Below are 17,276 nucleotides of genomic sequence, written 5' to 3' on the forward strand. Positions count from 1 at the left end.
ATCCAAATGCCACTTATGCCCTGAAAAAAATTCCATCTTTCACAAGGGGACACTATCCAGCTAGCAGAGTTCCTTTTGACTCCTGAATTCTTGTGTCTATATCTCTTATCATTGTGGGGTGTTTTCAGCATTTCAGAGCCACAGGTACAGAGCAAGTCTAAAACTTTAGAAACATTAAGGACATGTTACTAATGAATGCAATCTAAGTCTGTCCTGTAAAGGATCTGAAATTCCCAGCCAAGAGGGGATGATGCCAGTGAGATTTACTTCTGATGCTTACCCAGTGAAGCAAAGCTGTCCACAATTACATCCACAGAGCTACAACATCTGTATCTGCTTGTGTGCCAGCACATCTATGTTTAAGGTTTACCTAAGTGTGCATATGAACAGGGTTGTAATGTAAGTATTGATGTGCTAGGCAGCCTGTTACTAAGAGGGGCTTAGGTTTTAAATTGAGAAGGGAGAAATAAAAGAACTTCTCATTAGGAGTAAGGAGGGGACACCAATGAAGAACAAAAAGCTCCTGTTTTTTCAGTACCTTCTTTTCTCTGATGTTACAATGGATATTGATCAAAAGAAGCTCTACCCTTCTCTTCATGCTTCACACAATTCAGTGAGATAGGGCAGTTTCTAAAGAAACCATGAGTTTTCTCCTGTGCTAAAACAGCTTTTCATGAACTTTGTTTGAACACTGCTCTGGTGAACTAAAGGAATTTTAAATAACTACCCAGATTTTTAAATCACAGACAGCAGAAGTTTGTTGTATTTCAACTATCAGCTTCTACCTGTGTGCATGGCCACAGCATTTTGGGTTTTTTTTTGGCATTGTGTGCTCTGTTTCTTTCTCTCTGGCAAAGTGAACAAGCAAGAGGAGACAAAACAGGATTTAACACCCTCCTTTGTGCTGCGTGACTTGTCAGGATGATTCTTCAACCCACATGAATATCTAGTAATCCACACTGCCACCCTTTTATTGTCCCCACAGCCTGACCTTCACTTCTGGATGTTTTAGTGTCCATTTGTCCTCAATGAACAGCTTCAGCTCCAGGCAGATGTGTCATCAGCAGGCACAAGCCTGAAATGTGTGTACAGGCAAATTCCTACAAAATCCTATCCATCAGCTACAAGATCCAAAATTCAAGATGAGAAATGCCAAACTGATTTTCAGTTTGCTTTCTATCTTGGGGTGGAAAGGACAAGCAGGAAAACATTCTCCTCAAGGACTTTCTGCATATATATTTTGGTCAGCTCTGTAAAGGTAAATTTTTGAAAATTCTAGAAAAGTAAAATTTCCTATACTCACAATAAAAAGATCTTAGCAAAAGTGACATACAGCACTGTCCCTGAATAGATCGTTGACTACACAGTGTTTTTTAGATTTTTTTTCTTTTAGTTAGCTACAGAGTAAAATAGAGAATGAGTCACCTAAGGAAATCCCACCCCTCCTAGGGTTTTTCTCCTGCATGAATCAGATGCTAATACCTTCTATGCCTCCAGGTCTTTGTCCCCCAAAAATAAACCATTGTGATTATTTTATTATTGCCTACTGTGGGCCCCATAATATTGGATAAAGAAAGCAAACCTGAACCACACAGGCTCTTAAATCAAGCAGAACATCCCAAAACCCTAAAGTGTATCCTAAGCAACATAGAAAACATAATTCCCCTTCATCTGCAGAGTTCAATCTCAGCTGTTTGGGATCCATACAGAATATATGTAGCTACCCTGAGAGACAATGAAGTCCAAATAGGAGCTACAAAAAAAGAGGGAGTTCACCCTCAGTTTCAACCACCACACCATGAGCTGTGATTCCTCACAACTGGAATACTTTAAAGAATAAAAGCCACACACTGTTGGCAGATCTCATCATACTACCCAAGTATCAGAGCCATTCTACAAGACTACAGACTCATTCTTGAAAATTTACAGCTGTTGATATATCTCCTGTTTCCTACAGTACCTTACAGTATCAAATTATTTATTTCAAAATTACTTCAAGGTAATCATGAAAGGAACAATCTATGTAGGCTTTATGGATATTTTTCCTGTTTGTGTCTAGGTTTTTAAGAAAAAATTTCCTGAAAAGTACTTCTGTTTTTCAGAAGTACTCAACTGCCACTCAGCTCTTAAAAAGCCCACTACCTATGTTTGAATAGTAAGACTCATTAAACCTGAATAATTATTTACTAAACAAGAAATGTCACTTAAAGATTATGAAAACAAGTATTTAATGGCCTTAAAATATTACTAAGGTTAAATAAGATCGATGCACTTACATGCATAGATGGTGCTCACATAGACAGCTGCTTTCAGAAGCTGAGCTTAGAAATGCTTGGCTTAGTAAATGCATAACTTTAAATGAAGTTATTTGAAAATACAGTAGCCTTGTCTTCTCAAAGACCAATAAAACTAAGAGGGCAGAGTACATATACCTTGTTCTTGGCAATCAGTTACCATGCACATTACTTCAACTATCAGGTAATGATTGGTTCCAGCTTCCTATTCCATACCAAGTGAATGCAAAGCACTTCTACCTTTCTAAGGATTCCAACTTTGTCTGAGACAATGTTATACCCACTTTGCATAACTGCAGAAATTCTGAAGTGCAAATTCTCACTGTTTGTTTTTTGCTTCACATCAATTCTCTACACTAAGAGCTTTGAATTTCCAAAATTTCAATCAATCCCATCACCCTTTTACTACATGCAAACTATGTCATATGATCTGATAACACCCAAAATGAAATTGTAAATTTTTTTGCCCCCCTCTCAGATCTCCCAGCTGGAAGAGGGTCTAGGGAAGAAACCCCCAACCCAGTCTTCCAGTCCATGCTCTCTTTGCTGGATAACAGGCCTAATACAGAAGCATCATTGTGGTTAGCTGCTGGGACCCACAGCATATGGGAGCCTTGAAGCTGAATTAAAGGCTGAGAAGCAAAGAGGAGGTGAGTCTGGCCCAGTCTGTCATAGCAGCACACAACAGTGGTCTTGTGAGTTCTGCATTTGGATCTCACTCTATTAATGTCTATGAATATGGAACTTGGAGGCAGCTTATGACAGAAGTTAAGAAATGGTGAATTTTCTCTTGCCTTTACCTTTGCTTCTTTTCGGCTTCAAATAGGTGAATTAACAGAGACCCAAGTACAATGTGAAATATTTCAGTATGGTTCAGGAGAAAAGGTTTGACATATAACAAAGCAGAAACAGCCAATCAGAAGAGCAAGTGGCTTAGATAGTGCCAGCAGTTCCAGCTGCAAGTAGTCAGAAGAACTAGAAAGACAGGGACACTTAGGGCCAAACTATTCTTCATTTAAGGAAATTTGTATCAGCTTTGTGTCTTGGTTTCACAATAATTGTGAGGGGGGTGGTGTCTTCAATGCAATTATCATCATTACCTTTGCAAGAGTTTAATTTGCTTTAAGAGAAAAAGAGTAAGAAAAAACAAACCCCCAAGGAATAGCTCAGAGCCAACAAGGTGCCCTTCTCAGCCCACAAAACTACAGCTCCTCTTGCACAGCTGCTCTGGTGCTGGAGGATACTGCAAACAGAACAAACACCACATTTACAGATTTCCTGCACACAAGCACATAGTTATTAATGTATCTGACCTTGTTTATTATATTTGCTAAATAGATGGCTAGCCATAAACTGCAGCAGTCCAACCACAGAAACCAAAGGGGGAAAAAAAAGGAAAATCAAAGAAAGTAATTAATTCCTAATCTCATCCACTTATGCCTTGAACAAAATCTATACCAGATCCACATGTTAAAACTGTAATTTTTTTTCTGAATGCTTTTTAAAGATGAAAATTCTGTCAAATTGGGACAGTCACATTATTTAAGTCCACAATAATCACTGTTCCCACTAGTAAAAGAGAAGATATGACACACACAAAAAAAAAAAAAGGGAGAGGAGAAATTCAATGTAAAAATTTCTCTTTCCACACATGTGGCCTAAAGCCCCATAACATAATGCTGAATGATGACAGAGTCATTTTCCAAACTCCTGCAATCATGGAGTACTTAGTAAAAGACATCTGGACAGGACTAAGCAAGTGTGAATCACAGAACCACAGAATCATTACAGTTGGAAAAGAACTCTAAGATCATCAGGTCCAACTATCAACCCAGCACCAAAGCCATGTTCACTAAAACATGTCTTCACATGCCATATCCACAGGTTTTTGAATACTTCCAGGGATGCTGACTCCACCACTTCCCTGAGCAGCCTGTTCCAAGGAAGGAACAGACCCTTCCATGAGAGGAAGCCATAGCCAGAAGACCCCAGGCAGATCCAGCAGAAGATCCAAGACAGACCAGCCTTACCTACCTTATCTTTCCCTTCTGCTCTGGGAAGGGCACTCTGTGGGCTGCCCCACACATAAGAGGAGCAGAACAGATTGGAAAATTTTGATAGTTTTTTTCCTCCTGTTGAGCTCATTTCTACTCATGACCTAAATTTAACAAAAATCCATGTAAATCCTACTCTTCCCAGGCCATCTGAATCTCCATGTGCCGATGCAATGTCACAGCTCACAAAGGGAATTTCAAATACTGAGGTAAGTTTCTGTGTCCTTAATGCCGATCACTGATGTTTCCATTTTACAATGAGTGCCTTCAATCACACTTAGTGACAGTTTAGCATCTTCCTGACAGGCTCTCTTTTCACACAGAAATGATGTAAGATGGCATGCACAGCTATTTGCTGTACAAGTGGAAGTTCCTAGTAACAAGGAGAGTAAAAGAGGGCTGGTGACTGAAGAAACAACTCAATTACTCAAAAGATGATGTTAGGAAGATTCTGTGACAAATCTCTGCACATGAACAACTCTCAACACTTGATAATAACCTTTCAGAACATACCTTCAGCTCCCATTTTACCCAACTTCCCTTTCAGTGACTAAACCACTGAATGAATTTCTTCAAGACTTTTATCAAAACCATGTAGAAGTAACTCCCAGGAGGGAAAGCAAGAATAGGAGTGTAGAATCACAAAGCAAACACAAAGACACACACACACACACTCTCTTAACTTTTTAAGTTTAAAAATAAAGCCAAGGAATGATGCCAGCCCATAAAGCCAAAGAAGATGCCAAAATCTTCTAGGTATTTACAGCTATCTAGAACAAAATTTTAAAATAATCACTGTGGAAGTTGAACACCAATGAGATGACCATGTGACAGAACGAGGAGACTGCTCTGAAGACAATACAGAAAGCAGGAAATTTTCATAGGCATCTAGAATCTTTTGTCCTGTTATTGCACATTCAATTTCCCATCGTTCCTAGTGTTCATGCCTGAATTTTGGTCCCCAAGTTTGTGCATTTCTTTCTCTCCTATTGCCATGCTCTACACTTTATAATGAAATGCAGGAACTTCAAGATAGGCCCTGAAGCTTCAAAATTTACCCCCAAGCAGGTGGACAAAGACTTTTCTTCTTTGAACACTCATTTCTTGAACTCAAGTTGTGCTTCAAAGCAGCTCAGATGTACCTATTGATCAGGAGGTTTTGATTAAGCTATTTTTTTGTATTTCACCTTATTCCCAAAACCCAGCATCCTTCCAATGAAATGCAGCTCCCTCATGTAGGGCTCCAGTTTCAAACTCTTGGCAGCTGTGTCTAAAGAGACAAGCATTAAAACAAAAAAATATATATGATATATATACATATATAAACACAAATCAGTATTTGCTGTCCTAGAGAGCTGCTGAAAAATTCAAGGCAGAGAAAGTTAGCTTTCCAGAGGAAAGCTGCAGAGCCTGGATTCAAGAGCAAACTGGAAAGGACCTCTAGTGGGCTGAGGCTGTGCTGCTCGGGTGCCAGGCACGTCCTTCCCCTTCACCTCCCTGCAGCTGCACAACTTGCCAGCAAAGCCCAGCAGCTTTACCTTGTGACTGCCATCAGAAAAGGCACCTAGAGGTGCAACTACAGCCTCTGTGAAAGACTCAAATGCTAAAGGTTAATGACTCAAACAAGATCATTAGGAATGTTCTCTCACTCTGCTCTCGGTGCTCGGAGGGACGTGCTGTCATTTGCTTCAGAAAAAAACAGGAGATGGTTTCTATTTTACTGTGTAGGTCACTAACATGTCAGACCCCTTCAGAGTGGTTTTGTGTGGCCTAAATGACAGGACATCAAGGGACATTCAAAGATGCACAAATTCAGATGCACATTTGGAATGAGGATTTAGAATATTATTCAGACTATGTCACAGCATTTTGTTCTTCCAAGATTTTTTAGCTGGAGGCAGTTTTGCACAGGCAGCAGAAACACTATTTTAACTGCATTTTTGAAGTAACTTTCTGAGTGAAAGAGCTTGGAATTCTTTATCTGAGCTCAAACAAAGCATAACTTCATGTGACACTATGTGACAAATAGATTAGGGAATGTATTCAGGAGAATATATAGATAATAAACCAGGCCAGATTAAGGAAGGTTATTTATTAGGCTTTCCAGTTAAAAATAAAATATCTTGTTTTGAATGGAAGTTGATGATTCACCTCAAAGTCTTTAAAATACCTCTTTTGCTATATTTAGGTTTGCCTTCAAGTCAGACTGGTTCTATCATTCCCCAAAGTAGACTAATTTACATCTTCCACATTACAGGCCACAGTTTAGCTCTCTTTTAAATGACCTAAGCAATAACCTCTCTTTCAGCAGCTCCCCTCAAAGTGTTTGCATTAACTCGAGAGGGACCACAAATTAAAGCTGCCATTGTTAAGGAGAGCAATGCAAGACAGCTGCTCATTATTCAAAACCAGTATCACCTACACTGCAGTGGTGCTCCTTGTGCCATTAAGCAGAGTGCTGGACAGGAAGCCAGCCTTGTACAGGGAAGAGCACTGGTACTTGGAGTCCAAGGCCACAAGAATGCACCTGGTTCTGTCTTGCACATGGAGCAGCAACAGCACTGCCCTGCCATCAGTGAAATGCATTCCTGAGAGTCACTTGAACCAAGCATTCACAGAGAAAATAGAAAATAAGCCAAAGGCACCAGCAAGTTCATCATCAGAGACCTGATCAAAGAGCAACCAGGGCTTCTCAACTTTCATCTTTTTGGACCAACCATCATCAACTAGGACCACCACTACTATCAGAATAATATAACTTACTTTGAAAGAGTACAGGTGATGCCATGAAGTCTAACTATGCTTCCCTCCTCTGTAGGAAACAGTAATCAAGGCAGGAAAAGAAAGCACTCATCTGTCTTGAAGGGTTCTGTGAGTTATTTTACAGTAGGAGTGCATACAATGGAAATAGCCCCAAAAGATACCTCTACAATAAAAATAAAAATAGGCTGACTTTCTACATCTGCATTAGAAAACTGGCCAAGTGATGCAGTGGCACAAGTTATTGCTGAAACTGAAAAAGAATAAGGAATTGAAGCTGATGAAGATCAGTTAAAAGTAAGGATTAAAAACACAACATCTTGTGAAAATATTCCTTAACACCTTTAAGTCAAGGAATTAATTTCTCAGGAATTAATGTCTTGAATCCAAACTGCTTTATGACATAAACAACAGCAAATGAAAAAAGAGTTGATCAAACTCTAAAAAGAAATTACAGGAAACCTCTGCTGAATGAGGTAGAACATAGCATATGAAAGAGATGCAGGTATTAAAGTGATTTCAGGTGCAATTAAAATCCCTTGTAAAGAGAGAATGGGGAAGAAATTAAAATGAGTTCTGCGTTTTGCTTTATGTTACAGTACAAAATTTTGCCAGCAGCATGAAGGAAAAACAAAGCAAGTCTTAAAACAGGCCAGCTTACATAAGAGGGAAAGACAGAAGACAAAAATATTTATGCTGTGTTCCTTTTTTCTGATAACAAACTTGATAACTTGCTTGGACTCACTTTAAAATTGTCAAACCACTGCAGCCACGGAACTGGCAACTATTCCTCCAGATGGTTGCTTTTAACAACATCACTCTCATTTACTTTTCACTCTTCCATTAGTTCAGCACCCAAGGACTGCTCACCTGGCAGATAAAGATTAAAATGTCATTTTGAAATGGCAGAATTTGTGAATTTATGCATTGTGTGTCCAATGTTTATCCACCCAGTTCCTTCCTGTGTCTTTCCAAGGAGAAGAGTTTTTAGTTACTATCAAGACAGCTGCAATAACAAGTTTTTCATTATTACTACTCTGACCAGGATTAATGTTCTGAGAAAAAATTCAAACAGAATTCTGAGTATTCGTAAGAGCCTCTTAAAATTCAACTACCTTCTGTGGCAAACACTAGATGAGAATTCAGATACTGTAACAAACTTTAAACTACCAAATTTTGCTTTGTGGTGGGATTATTAACTAGAAAAATCTTACTCATTCTTTCATGCAGCAAAATCCTTGTACACTGCAATGTCTTTCCAAAGTATGTTTTTATCTTCCACAATGAGGAGAGAGGCATCATACTACAATATCCCTTTCTTTCCATTTTCCTGTGTCCAAAAATCACTCTATTTTGCCTCCTTTCCACTAACTGGGGAACTCCCCAGAATAAAGCAAGCAGGAAATGTTTGTATCAGTATCTCTAAAGTGAAGTGCATGCAGCCCTAGGTATTTACAAGACAATCCAATGGAGGGCAGGATGAAAATGCCATATAAATATTTTAATTTATTAATAAATTATGAACGGTTTTAATTATTTAAGTCAATAAAGTAATACTTTAAGTAGTGTTTATCGCATCCTTTGTAAAATGGCTATTGTACATATGTTATAGTTTGCATATTACAGCATTATATAATTTATAAATAAATAAGTGTAACTATATTGGAGGCTGCATGCTCAAAAAATAATTTACTGCTGCATAATGTTTGGGGATCATTGGTTTATGACTTCAGGAAACTGAAGCAACATTTCCTCCTTTGCTAGGAAGGAGGTAAAAATACTGGTGGGAAGAACTGCATGCAGGGGACAGTTCTCACGTGGGCTGCATTTCTCAGTTATTCAGCTGCAAGTTTAATGCAGCAAATGATTTTCCAGAAAGAGTTAAATGCTCCAGCTCACACTATATCTAGTAGCTGAACAACCCTTGAAATTCCCATGGGATCCTGATTGGTGTCTGGAGGCTGCCAAAAGCCATTCAAAATCTTATTCCAGATGATTTAGGTTCAGGTCCATTGCTCTTCAAAGACATTTAAAATTCTAAACACATAAAATACAGCTTCAGCAATAACTTGTGCCACTGCATCACTTGGCCACTTTTCTAATGCAGATGTAGAAAGTCAGCCTATTTTTATATAAATTCTTTTTAAACATTCACCAGCAAAACAGCCCTGCTAGTCCCTTGACACACTTCTTGTTGTTGTATAAAAACACCTGCTGAAATATTCCATGTCTGTAATACCCACAGATATGTATCAAGTAACTGAAACATTGAAGTTACTAAAACTCTAGGGAAATTTTATTTAGTGGGTATGCTCTATTAAGAAATAGTGAAGAAAAGCAAACCAAGTTGTCAAGAGTCACTCTTTAAAAATCAAGTTATCCTGACTAATGGCTTCTTTCTACCATTTCTGTTCCAGTGAGGATGACATCAAGCACTTAATTCAAGAACTACAGATTTTGAGATAAATTCTTTCACTCCACCTGAAACGTTTCCAAGCAGCTCACAGCACTGATTGCAGCTTTCAAATTTTCAGTATAGCATCCTCTAAAAATCAGAGTTCAGACATTTCTTATAAATAGCTAAAAGAACAGCTGATATAGATTTTTTACACTCTGACATACTATGAATGCTATGAAACAGAAAACAACCAATTTGTTTTTCCAGTCATACATCACAGCTCTGGCTGCTCCTTTTCCTCTGTGAAAGACTTCCACCCTCTTGTTAGCCTTAACTATGGCACCAGACACTGTGCAACAGGAGAAGCAAAGAACACAACCACAAAACAGCTGTCTTGCCCTTCCATCTCATCTACCTTTCCCTCCTGCCTTTGTGCTTCACACTTGGATGAGCTTCATCAGCTCAACCATCCCTTTACACATGAATGTCAGTGTTACATAACCCTCCTCTCCTCTCTTCCTAGGTAAGGATCTAACCCTACACCCCTGCACATGTGGCAGCTTTCACACTGTTCTCATCACAAAGATTTCCAGGAAAGTGCAGCTTCAACATGAAATCTTCCTTTGTTTTCATCTTCAGGGAATGCTCTTCAAATGTAATCAAGCTTCTTTTTACCTGTCTTTTCCAAATGTTTTCTGGGTTTGACCACAAACACACACATAAGCCAGCTTATTTTAGTTTACTGATTTTCTTATCAATATATTCTTTTCTTTGCCCTTATGCCCTACTAAAAGAGCAGCCAAAGGATTTCTGTCCCCATCATTTTTCAAAAGACAACTGAACTTGAGTGACACTGCAACACTCTGTGTCCAGCCACTATCAGTGAGAAAGAACACTGCATGCCTGAAACAAAGACAGCTTACAATCTGCTGTTTGGGTGCCATATGTTAGTGCTTTTTAAATATCCTACCTGTCCGTGCCACCAGGTGGGTCCAGCCACTCCAGACTGCTCCAATCCTTTCATGTGAGAAACACTGAGTGTCAATCTTCTTGGGCTCAGCAAGAAAGATGTTCCTGCTCACCAGCTGCCCGTGTTTGTTGCTGCCCCAGACATACAGATGTCCTCCATCTACAACAGACAGAGAGATAAAATCTGTTTAAATGTATACAGATTTAATACCATCAGATACAGTCTCAGTTCAGTGATGCTGAGGAAAGAACATTTAATTCAATTTATGTTCTCACTGGATGCTTTTTCCTACCACTCTTTACCATTGTAACTGGGTTATCAGAAATATTTGCAAGGGCCTTAACAGCACAGCCTATTTTCTGGGGGCTACACAGACTCCCTGAAGCAGTGAGAGCCCTTTCAGGTCCAACAGCCTAGATGTTTATAACAAAGACTAATTTTTATTACAAAACTAACCACAGTAGTCAACTTCTCTGAGTAAAAGAAAATCAAAGCCTCTTGGAGACATTCACTGAGCAGTCCCTCTCTGTCCAGCCTGTCCTTGCAGACCAGCTATTATTTCCACTCCAAAGCTTTGATTACATCCAGTAAATAACTTTCTGGACTGCAGCAAATAATTCAAAGCCTGGCTGGCTGCTCTTGCTCTGCTTTACAGTCTCCCAGCCTCTCTGCAAGAGACAGACTCACAGCTCTGCTCATACCAATTCTGCCTCCTTCAGCTTGAGCAAATTCAGTAAATCCCCCAAAGCAAGGACAGTCCAGTGCTCCATGGCTCACCTTGCACAGTCACTTCCTAAAGGAATTGGACATGCAGCTCTGAACATACAACTGAAGCAGGCACCACCCATCACAAGGCAAAATTAAAATATTATTGTGCCTCAAAATCACACCAGACAACACCTAAGAGACTTCTGTAAATAGTCACCTGCCTTCCACATCTCTTTTCTAAAACAGGTATTTGTTCAAATGCACACTCCAGGTTTGCAAACAGGAATAAATCTTTTCACAGAAATACCCACAAGTCCTTTACATCAATGCAAGCTGGAGTTGCTCACAGCCTAACAACCAATGGACACTGACACAGTGACAGCTCAGAGGAGTCCTTCTGCAGCCATGACATGATATCATTAGTTCCATCTTTTCAGGACAAAACCATTCCTCCCAGCTCCTAGGCCTCCACAGTAGAAAAAAAAATCCACAAAAACCACTTGAGAACATAAGCTGTCAGGCCTCCCTGAAGCCTTTGCCAGCCTGCACAAGCTGGAAGTGTAAGAAATAAATCTTGCACACCTGATCTTGCACATTATTGCGGGCCCAGAAAGACTGGTAGCCATGTAAATTCCAACACGGAATTGTTTGGAGCACACCTCCACAACACTCAAGGCCATCAGGATGTTCAGGCCAGCACTGAATTCATTACAAGCACCATGACAGAAGTAAATGTTTCAGAGGGAAAAGAAGAAAAAAAAAAAGTAAAACGTGGGCTACAGTAGATTTAATAATCTCAGTTTGGTAACAGCAACAGAAAGAGTAAGCCAGGAGAATTCCACTCTACTACTGCTAGTGAAAAATTGGCAAGGAGTGGGGGGAGAAGCCAGTACTGACAGTCATCTGCAGGACTCCCCATGTTCCTCTTTAAAACAACACAACTGAAATAAAAAGGAAAAACAAGTCAAGCAACTGTTTCATTCAAATATTCAAATTCTCCACTAAAATTATAAATTCCTTCCCAACATGAAGTACACACACCTGGAGAGGAAAAGAAAAAAAAAATGGGTGACAGAAACACAAAGAAAAACACTGTGGCCATTCATATTCCACATTAACATGCATTGCCTCTGTCACCTCCTTTTACAGAAGGATTTTGCTTTATCCTGGGAAAAGTCACATGCTCAACCCTTATCTCATCTCTTGAGTAAGTCTGAGGAAAGACTTAGACACTAGACTTACACTTAGCACCATATTCTCACCCCTGGAGGGTTCAGGCCAGTTTGGGTAACAGTAGACTCTACCATCCTTTTTTCCAAGGAGCCCCCACCCATGTCTGTAACCCACATCAACAGTTATGTCCCAACCTGCCTGCAGGTATTTCATATCCCACCAGCAGGTGACTCATGGAACAGAGGCAAAGAAAACTGCACCACAGTGCAAGGCATTCCTAGAAAAAAGGGCCCATTTAAATAAACTCCCTGCAGCAGTATCTTTATTATATCAAGCATCTTTAAAATACAAAATATTTAAATAATAACTATCTTGCAGGATGAAGGGCAGCAACAGTATCACATTATAAAAGTATTTGGCATTAATTTTTCAATCTTGGTCCCACTGCTGCCAAATAGACCGCTCTCTTAAAAAAGCATGAAAGAATAATCTGCTCACTGTCTACATAGAGACTGCCAATTATCTAAAGCAGATTTTATTTGTTCTTACAGTTTGTCTTCACTAATCTTGCATACACTTTGCATCTCTGAATTCAATACAATTTACATCTTGGAACATCTCCCCATACAACTAAATCTCTATAGATCTGCAGAAGCAAATACTCCAGTGCTCCTTTAATGATGACAGAGGTACCAGATGGCTGCAGATTTGCTAAGAACTTGTTCCTGTGAAGTTTGGCAAAGACTTGTCTTCATAAGGTTCAATATATTTTACACACTTCAAAACTGTAAGATTACAGAATGAAAGCTATTCTGTTTCCCCTTCTCCCAATCTGTCAATATAAAAAGAAATCTTTATTAGACTTTCATTACTGGATACTCAGTACTCCAGCATGGGAGCACAGCCCAAGGATCAAAGAACAAATGGCAGACATTATGGAAGTGCCTAAGCAATTAAAGCAGCTTCCTACTCTTCAAATAAGCTTTGTGCTCTCACACCAGAGATCTGCACACTGTCACAGTGGAGCCCAAGACACCTCAGGGAGTTCCAGGCCTGCTCACAGCCCTGCACTGCCCCATGCAGAGGCATCAGCTCACACTGCTGGAACTACCCTGCTGCTGCTGCCTTTCCTGGCACAAGCACCCAGCACAGCTCTTCTCCCTGGGCAAAGGCTGCCCTGCTTCCAGCAGTAACAGCTACCCAGGAGAGCATCCTGCTGCAGCTACAGAGAATTACAAATCCTTTCAGAGTTTCCAGCCAGAAGAGCCCAGACCCTGAATGACATCAGGGCTAAGGCCTGACCCCAAGAAAAACGCACAAAGCTCAGAGAACCCAAAACACGAATCCAGGTCTTAAAACGAAAGGAAAGTTCTCAGAGTGCAAAACTGTTGCAGAACAATTACCAGCACTAACAAGGCCAGATCAATTTTCAGCAGTTTTACCAGAACTGACAGCATTTCAGAAGCAGAGAACCCTTTGAAGGGTGAGATGAGAACTTTCACCTGTGTACCTGAGGCCTACCTGTGAGGGACACGGAATGATAGGAGCCTGCAGCAACTGCCTTCACCTTTACATCTGCCAGGCCTAGAAAAAACATGGTAGGATAAAATTTCTACAGCAGGCATCAATTCATACACAAACATGCATACAAGTGTAACAGGATGGAGATGACTTTGACAACATAAGGCTCTGCCTTTGGGCCACACACATGGCAGGACTCTCATTTTCCCCACAGATCACGATTTTCTGTGCCCATTCTATCCCTCAGGTACTCCACTCCACGTTTACAGTACCATGTGGCTTTGCAAAAAGGAAGATATGTACCACTCCAAATTATATTTCTGCTGCACCCACCCACACAAAGGAAGCAGACTCGTGGGTTACCTGCCACTTCACAGGGCTCCTTGGCTGTCAGGAACACAGGGAGGGCTTTTCCTTGGCTTGCACGCTTTGCCTGAGATGCCATCCCAGTTCCCCACTGCAGCACCAAACCGCTGTCTTTTCAGAGCAAATACAAATAAAAGAGATTAAAACACATCAGTCACCAACAAAAATCACCTCACACATTAATGAGCAGTCTTTCAAATCATTTTCACTGATTCAAATGACACTTTAGAAGATTTTTATGCCAAAAAACATCCAGATAACCCTGGTGAAGCCAACAAGAAACAAACAGCTGTAGTCTCAGTACACAGGTAAGAAAACTAAGAAGGTAGGAAGCTATTGGAGACTCAAACACAGAAATCCTGAGGTTGCAGTACCTGAGGAAGGGATACAAAGTTCTTGTACTTTCTCTTCCCTTTCCCCCTTTTGATGCCAATTTGTTTGTGCAGCACAGGGAACCTCAATTCCCATGTTTATACAAGCACCAGAGATCCCACTGTTCTCCCAAGCATCTCCTGTGCATCTTCAGCTCCACTACCTGGAATCCATACTGAAATTCACACAAAACTAAACCAAACACAAGAGTTGGTACAGTTTGTTTTTCCTCAGTTTTAACACAACCATGCCAAAAGGAAGGGTCTGATTCCTACTATTACACCATGAACAAACTCAGAGTCTCTAATAACAGCAGGAGAAATATTTATTTTCATTGTTGTGATTTTCCAGGTGTCAATTTCAATTACATCATTTAAAAAGCCACAATTTATGTGCAGTTCCATTTTGAAGCATCTTATACAAACTGAAGTTACTTTGCATACTATCATGAGTTCAAATTCTAAGATACTTTGATTGAGCAGAAATCCTCTTTCCTGAAAAACCTCCTTTTATGTTTTGTTTCAGAATAAACAAAAAGAAATCAGTATGTTTTCCATCAATCAGAAAATTAACTTGCTAATAAACCATCACTCTGAACTCTTGGTAAAAGTTTTTCCCCATGATTTTCCAGGAAGATGGTTCTAGAATGTTTATTATTCATGTAAATTTGTCCCCAAATCTTACAGTCCATGACCTTAAGGTGTATTTTTCCCTGTGATAGTTAAAATAAATAGATTAGTTAAATTTCATCCTCTTTTCCTCCCTCTCCTCCTCCAAGCCATTAAAATCCCATTTCATTTGTTACTAAAAATATTATTTATCCTTTCAGATAAGTTTTCAGATTATTTTAAAAGATTAAAATTATGACATACTTACCTGTAGCAGCAAGGGCATGTCTCAGTCCTGCAGCAACACTCACCACCTTCTCTTTGAGAGACTAGGCAAATGAAAGAAAATTATAATTTAGTTGCTTTTTTCATTTAATGCCTCTAGAAACAAAATAGGCCAGACAGAAATGGAACACTAATAAAATAGTGCTCTCAATTCCAGCCTGTGTGTCCCAATGCATATCAACATTTTGTATCACAAAGTACATTTTGACCAGTAAAAGTTAATGGGAACATCTTCAAGAGACAAAAAAATAAATCTGCAAAGCAACTGGATGCACAGCATTACGGCAATAAATAAAAAAACACAGTCAAAGTATTCACATGAAAGAAGAAATGTTGGCCATACAAAAATGTTTCTTTTTAATTTTAACTCAGTGTTCCTCAAGAACTACACCAAAACCTCCACAGTAAATACTGGTGATAGGCAGTGCTATGGTGCATTAAGTTGTTCAGTCTTGACAACTTACTGATAGAACTTTTGTTTTCAACTGGAGAAAAACCTGAAAGGTTCCCTCCACTCTAACAGATCTCAGCAATCACATAAAAGTTTCCCTCTTCTGTTACCTCCCATCCCATCCTGTCTTGATCTTAGAGAGTTCTGCAAACCCTCTGGATATCTATCCTTGGTGGAAAAGTAGCAGGTGTATTTAAAATAGATGGCATCAAGCCCAAGAATTTAAGGGATACCAACCAAAAGAGCAAATATTCAGCATGAATAGTTTGTATGGTGAGGGATGAGAGATTCACATCAGCCCTGTCAATACCACCCAATTTTAAGGCACTATTCTGCAATGGATGCTCTCAGGAAACATCAAGGGCACAGAAACATCAAGTGAACTAACTCCTACTTACTAGAGGTCACCTAAGGGATCTGCCACCCTCTTTCTCCTACTTTAAAAAAGCATAGGAGTATCTGACACGAGCCATGATGCAAAATAATTTCTTGTCTGAGAAGTGAAAGAATCAACATTCTGTTAGAAGTGGGAAACTTCTTCATACAGCAAGAAAAGCAGCCTCAGCACTTCAATTCACCTTGGGCCTTTACTTTGTAAGCTCATCTGTAGCAGATAGGCACTATAAAAATTAGTTGAAGAGTCTGGCTTAAAGCCCATTGAGGTCAGATGACCTCTGTAAGCTGCTGGAAGCAATATAAAGCACAACACCTCCTAAATCTTTACCTCAATCTTTTGTGGAATCAAGCATGGGCCTGAAATTTGAGGAAGTCCCAGCTGTCCAAAAGAGTTTGACCCACAGGACAGCACAAGGCCAGATCCTGCAAAAAATGAAGTTTTAGAGCAGAATCAATAAAGCTGTGAGCAATAGCACTGTAACATTATAACAAGCACAATAACACAGCCAAGCAGCTCAAGAAATGACTTAACATGTCCCCTTACAAAGCCCCTGAGGCCAAAGGCTTCTGGTCTTACACACCATGTCCAGAAAAGGTCTCAAGTTCACTGGGACACAAGGAACAGAGGGTGATTTAGCTTGCAGAGCTTAAAACCTGTGAGTGCCAGCATGCAGAATCATAGAACAGTTTGGGTTGGGAGGAACCTAAAGATCATCCAGCTCCAATCCCCCTGCCATGGGCAGGAACATCTTCCACTATCCCAGGCTGCTGAGAGCCCCAACCAGCCTGGCCTTGAACACTGCCAGGGATGGGGCATGCACAGCTTCTCTGGGAACCTGTGCCAGTGCCTCACCACCCTCCCAGGAAAGGGATTCTGCCTAATAACTAATCTAAACCTGTCCTTTTTCAGTTGAAAGCCT

The 17,276-nt window shown here is 39.9% G+C and overlaps 1 protein-coding gene across 2 annotated transcripts in view; it reads right to left on the reverse strand.

Moving 5' to 3' along the window:
* SERGEF (secretion regulating guanine nucleotide exchange factor) overlaps nucleotides 1-17,276 on the reverse strand; it is a 141,937-nt gene that overhangs the window by 120,895 nt on the left and 3,766 nt on the right. For both annotated transcript variants that reach the window (XM_054634198.2, XM_077179876.1), the window contains exons 4-8: nucleotides 16,685-16,779; nucleotides 15,493-15,553; nucleotides 14,242-14,355; nucleotides 13,879-13,941; nucleotides 10,477-10,635 (exon numbers count right to left, since the gene is read on the reverse strand). In XM_054634198.2, the coding sequence (XP_054490173.2) occupies nucleotides 10,477-10,635; nucleotides 13,879-13,941; nucleotides 14,242-14,355; nucleotides 15,493-15,553; nucleotides 16,685-16,779 (492 nt within the window). The remainder of the gene's footprint in view (nucleotides 1-10,476; nucleotides 10,636-13,878; nucleotides 13,942-14,241; nucleotides 14,356-15,492; nucleotides 15,554-16,684; nucleotides 16,780-17,276) is intronic.

The sequence above is a fragment of the Agelaius phoeniceus genome, chromosome 6, assembly GCF_051311805.1.
Source record: "Agelaius phoeniceus isolate bAgePho1 chromosome 6, bAgePho1.hap1, whole genome shotgun sequence".
In the NCBI taxonomy this organism is placed as follows: domain Eukaryota; kingdom Metazoa; phylum Chordata; class Aves; order Passeriformes; family Icteridae; genus Agelaius; species Agelaius phoeniceus.